This window comes from Nuphar pumila, chromosome 16 (assembly GCF_984573655.1).
Source record: "Nuphar pumila chromosome 16, dmNupPumi1.hap1.1, whole genome shotgun sequence".
In the NCBI taxonomy this organism is placed as follows: Eukaryota; Viridiplantae; Streptophyta; class Magnoliopsida; order Nymphaeales; family Nymphaeaceae; genus Nuphar; species Nuphar pumila.
This window is the reverse complement of record NC_143264.1, coordinates 79,060,279-79,065,743: the sequence shown is the minus strand read 5'-3', so window position 1 is coordinate 79,065,743 and position 5,465 is coordinate 79,060,279. Positions and strand designations below refer to the sequence as shown.

At 41.8% G+C, this 5,465-nt stretch overlaps 1 protein-coding gene across 1 annotated transcript; it reads left to right on the top strand.

Moving 5' to 3' along the window:
- Positions 1-527: 527 nt before the first annotated feature.
- Positions 528-5,261, top strand: LOC149813754 (uncharacterized). The gene is made up of 2 exons (XM_089990717.1): positions 528-2,841; positions 4,527-5,261. The coding sequence occupies exons 1-2, from the start codon at positions 1,213-1,215 to the stop codon at positions 4,869-4,871; spliced, it is 1,974 nt and encodes a 657-aa protein (XP_089846843.1). The 5' UTR covers positions 528-1,212; the 3' UTR covers positions 4,872-5,261.
- The last annotated feature ends 204 nt before the right edge of the window (positions 5,262-5,465 follow it).

Below are 5,465 nucleotides of genomic sequence, written 5' to 3'. Positions count from 1 at the left end.
GTACAGCACCCGCACATCTAACGAAATCTAGGGGCCCCATGAAACCCTCCCCACCCCCACCCCCCACACGCCTGAAAACAGGCTTTGGCACGTGCCAACGCGAACGCGGAAGAAGACAAGTGAACGGTAAGTAAAGGGAGATGGCGGTAGCATCTTTGACTGCCCGTGAAGAAGGGCTTCATGGGGGGACCAAATTTTTTCTTTGTTTATTCTATTCCAAACTTGCCAAGCTACCAAGAAGCAACACCCCTCATATTCATCATTCGCACCACACCTTTGTCATTTTAATATTGAGTATTTAATCTTCACCATCAAGAGTTAATTGTTACCTCCCCAATTTATTAAAGATCGAAAGCTATAAAAACCAAACAAACTACGATAAATTTTAATTGAAACAGAGCAACAATTGCAAATAAATAAATAAATAAATAAAGCTATCTATCCAATCAGCAGATATATGCAAAGCTTCCCCTCTGTGACCGTCACTTGGGTCATTATTATATGCCTCTCTCTCTCTCTCCATGCTTGTCTCTTATCTTCTACCATTTTACTGCCCACCACCACATTTACAAAATTTGAACGCGCCACCGTTTCCTTATCAATTGCCCAAGTTAGGGTAAGTTTCTCGTGGCATTTTTTTTCTAACTCTGTAGCCTTACGGTTTTCTGATACATGTTTCATTGTTCTTTCCTTTGCAAATACGTCCATATTCTTTTGTGGGTTCTTTTTGTGGAAGCCTCTGGAGAACTGGGTGTTCTTTGGGATTTTTAGGTGCCTTGATACCCATTTCCTTTTCTTCATCCTTTCTGCATCATTACCATATCCAGGGTTTCTGGGTGTTCTTTTTTTCTTTTTATGGGTGATTTTATTCCCTTTGTGTGATGGGGAAGATGGGGTTGGGATGTAGGTTTTGTTGGTATTGAGATTTTAGGTGATCTGAATTGGTATTCCTTTAGTGGGTTTCAGAGGCTTGACTCTGGGAAGGAAATTGGTGGGGGCTCAGATCCTCACTTTCCTTTTGATATTGTTGGTGTTTTTTGAGATATGGGTTTCTTGCAATATAAAGGGGAGAATTGAAATTGGGGCATCTGTTTCCCCCTTTAGATGATGTACTTGATGGGCAGTTTGTATTGAAGTAGAGAGTTGTTTTTGGAGATTCTTTTGTGAATTGGGAGGAGACCAATTATAGGATCCTTGGGGTTGGGGCGGACGATGGCGACGGCGTTGCCGATCGACGTCTCTAAGTATGCTCACAGCCCTGTTCACAAGGCTGTGGCAACTCGCGACTATGCGACGCTCAGGCGCATCGTCGCCGCCCTTCCTCACCTTCGTGATCCTTCTGAGATCCGAACGGAGGCGGTGTCCATCTCCGAAGAGGAGAAAGCGGACGCCATCTCCGCTGTTATTGACCGGAGGGACGTCCCCGGTCGGGAGACACCTTTGCACCTTGCGGTCAAGCTTGGTGATACCGTTGCTACCGAGATTCTGATGGCAGCAGGGGCCGATTGGAGTTTGCAGAACGAGCAGGGATGGAGCCCCCTTCAAGAGGCCATCTGCTCCCGGGAAGAAGCGATCGCCAGGAACATCGTTCGGCATTACCAGCCCCTTGCTTGGGCTAAGTGGTGTAGACGGCTGCCTAGGCTTGTAGGTACCATGAAAAGGATGAGGGACTTCTACATGGAAATCAATTTCAATTTCGAGAGCTCGGTGATTCCGTTTATCTCTAGGATTGCCCCGTCTGATACATACAAGATCTGGAAGAGGGGGTCCAACTTGCGGGCGGATATGACATTGGCTGGTTTTGATGGGTTTAGGATTCAGCGTTCAGACCAAAGCATCCTCTTTCTTGGTGATGGCTCGGAGGATGGTAAAGTCCCACCTGGGTCATTTTGTATGATTTCTCACAAGGATAAGGAAGTTATGAATGCATTGGATGGCACTGGTTCTCCGGCTTCAGAGGCGGAGGTAGCCCAAGAAGTTGCTGCAATGTCGCAGACTAGCATTTTTAGGCCTGGAATTGATGTCACTCAGGCAGTTCTGTTTCCACAGATAACATGGAGGAGGCAGGAGAGGGCCGAGATGGTTGGCCCATGGAAAACCAAGGTGTATGATATGCACCATGTGGTTGTCAGTGTCAAGTCTAGGCGTGTACCTGGTTCAATGACAGATGAAGAGTTTTTCTCTTCCTGTAACGAAAATGATACGGAGAGTGAAGATTATGAGGACCTGCTAACAGACGAGGAGAAGCGGCAATTGGAAGTTGCCCTGAAAATGGAATCCTCGGAGGCCACTGATGATGGCTTTGGTGATGGTATGATTGGTCACAGGCACAGTTGCTGTGAACCCAGAGATATCCCTATTGAAGACATGCAGAATGGTACCAAAGCTGAGACTAAGCAGGAGAAGAAAGGGTGGTTTGGCAATTGGGGAAGGCGTGGAGTAAAGAATGAAGGCCAGAAGAAAATGGTTCCCTCTAGAAGTTCTCTCTGTGTTGAGGAGAAAGTGAGTGATCTCCTTGGGGAATCTCCATCTAGGTTTCAAACCAAACCTGGAAGGCATTCTGTGGAGGTTGTTCAAGGGGAAGAATTGCAAAGAGTTCGGGATAGGGAAGCTAAAAAGGGGGCCATGAGTTCTGAAAGTATGAGTCGCAAAAAGGACGGTAACCGTGAGAGTGAGTACAAGAAAGGGTTGAGACCTGTTCTTTGGCTCTCTCCTAATTTCCCGCTTCAGACTGAAGAGCTCTTGCCTCTTCTTGACATTTTGGCCAACAAGGTCAAAGCCATTCGTCGTTTGAGGGAGCTGCTTACAACAAAGCTTCCTCCAGGAACTTTCCCAGTGAAGGTATGACTCTGTGCTTTAAGAATGAAAGATAATGTCAAAGGTGTATTACTATTACATTCTACTGTTGATTATACAACTTATATTGTGTTCTTGAATCTTGACGTCTGTTCTTTTTTATACACGTCTCTTTGGCTTCTACAAGTGTAATGACTCATTTAGTTATAATCCTGTTTCCAGTGGTGTTTTCTTGACTGTTAGGTTTGATGGATGTGTATAAAATTCAGTGACTGTGGTCACAGGTTCAGCAGGATTCCTTCTAAATGTGTGAGATTTATGTGAAAGGAGTGTTAATACTTAATAGTGCCAATTAAAATGCTAAACATATAATTTTGTAGGTGTTTGTTGTATAGTAGCAAAACTGATCAGGGATGGCTGAGCTCTAAATTTTAACACTCATATGACATTTTCCATATTACAAACAAGGTTGTATTGAGCTTAAACGTTTTTTCAATCACCTGTGCTCAGTGCAGTGAAGCTCCATACTCATAAACTTTTGATGGCACTTAGGACATGGTTCTGTCTTGTGCATGTCTATATATGACAGGTTAAAGGTCCTTGAGAAGGAAGCTTAATTTGTATGAAAATTTACCTGTAGTTCTAATTTTAATGAGTCAAAGCTGAAACATAAGGCTAATTAAAGTATTTGAGTTAATTCTGTAGGACTGCAAAAAGAAATCTTTACATTGACATCTCATAGGGAAAGACCGTCTTGGAAGTAAGTGGCCATGTACGTAGCTAAACATCGGTTGCTAGATAAGCATCCCTAGCTGTCAATATCAAAGCTCTGTTGAGTAATTTTTTTGCTGGATACACATACAGTAATATCAGTTCTTTGTTTGATATCTGTATTCTTGGTGGAGTTTACCATTAGAGATAGTTACGAAATACATTATCTTTATGCATTCCCTTAAGTTATTTCGTCTTGAAGTTTTTTATTCCTCTAAGATAAACTGCCATAGATTTGGTTGATGCACATCAATCTTATGACTGTTTTGTTTGCCATCTTCCGTTACAGCAACAAGTGGAAGCTAATTTGGTAACCTTTATTTTAATGCAATTATATAAGAATCTTGTACATTTAAGTCGATTAACATATTGACACTTTTGAAAGAAAGAACATCCGTGTGTACTTATCAACTCTTTGGCAGTTTTTCTTGTCCATATTCAAAGAAGAAGGGCCTTTGTGCATATCAAATTACTTTTGCTTTTGTTATATAGTCTTGAGAAGGGCCTTTTGCTGCTTGTTAATTTTAAGAAAGGATTCAACATGCTGAATCATTTCCTTTTTGGACTTGCATCTTGGCATTCTTGTGTATCTATAGTCTCTTCCCCATGCCTTAAATGGTAAATAACGCCTGATGGGTTTTAATCCTTGTTTGGCTTCGTTGGTTTTCATTTTCTGCTTCTAATACCCAAACATTCTGCTCTCAGCTCTTTAGGCGTAAGGTTCTTACGCAAGTCTGTTGCTAGTAACCTTGACAGGTTTTCCTCCTATTTTTTGGTTGTTTTGTGGTTGCTTTAGTAACTATTCTTTCCCATGACTCTTGGTATATTCACTTAGTTACTGTCCCATGACTCTTGGTATATTCACTTTGCACCATGACTTGGTCTAGATTTTCTTTTCTTTTTATTTTACTATACTTTTTTCTTTGGGTTAGTGCCAATGAAATCATGATCGCTTGCAGGTTGCAATACCAGTTGTTCCCACAATTCGTGTGTTGGTGACGTTTACAAAGTTCGAAGAGCTGCACCCCTCAGAGGAGTTCTGTACGCCACCTTCAAGCCCTGGGAATTTTCAGAGCACAGGCAGGGAAAGTCCTGCTGCACATTCTTCAAGCTCATGGTTTCAATGGATTAAGGTTCCTTATCGCCAAAGCTCTACTGTGCTTTCAGGCCCTGGAAGCCGCGTGGAAGACATCCAAGACCCTTTTGCCATACCTTCAGATTATAAGTGGATTACCGTGGAAGAGAAGAAGAAGAAGATGCAAGAGAAGAGCAAAACAAAGAAGGGCAGAAGCCAGAATTCTTAGAGAGGGTATTAAATGAGATTCTTTCAGTGATTATTTCTCGTGCCTTCTTTCCACCTTTCCATCCCCATCAGAGAAATGATGCAAGGAACGTGAATGAAGGATACATACCCTCCTGGTCTATCATTGGAATCTCCATATAATTTTCCCGGGGAAGAGCTATGAGGTAAAACTTACAACCCATGGTGAGGGAATTATGCTCAAGATATGGTTTGGTCTTATGTTGCTGTAAATTTCTGAAATATTTGTAACCAATGTGAAATCTTTAGATTTGTTGGCTCATGTCGATCAATGTGCAAACATTCATTTGGGTAATTTGGTCGCCATGAAGCATTTGTGTTCTCTTGTGTGGTTATTGACATCAATGACATGCATTTGTGTTCTCTTATTTTACATATTCTGGTCATCTGGTTAATAGTAAAAATAAGGGTGAGTATTTGCTTCTTTCTCCTGGTTTGTTATTGCTGCATAAAAAGTCATTTATAGTAGAAGCAGGTAAGTTTATTGCAGGTTTTGGAGTCGAAGAAATAAGAAGCAAGCAAGCAACCAAAATGGTTTATCTTAAATGAAGATTAGGATAATGTGAAGTAGAAGGTT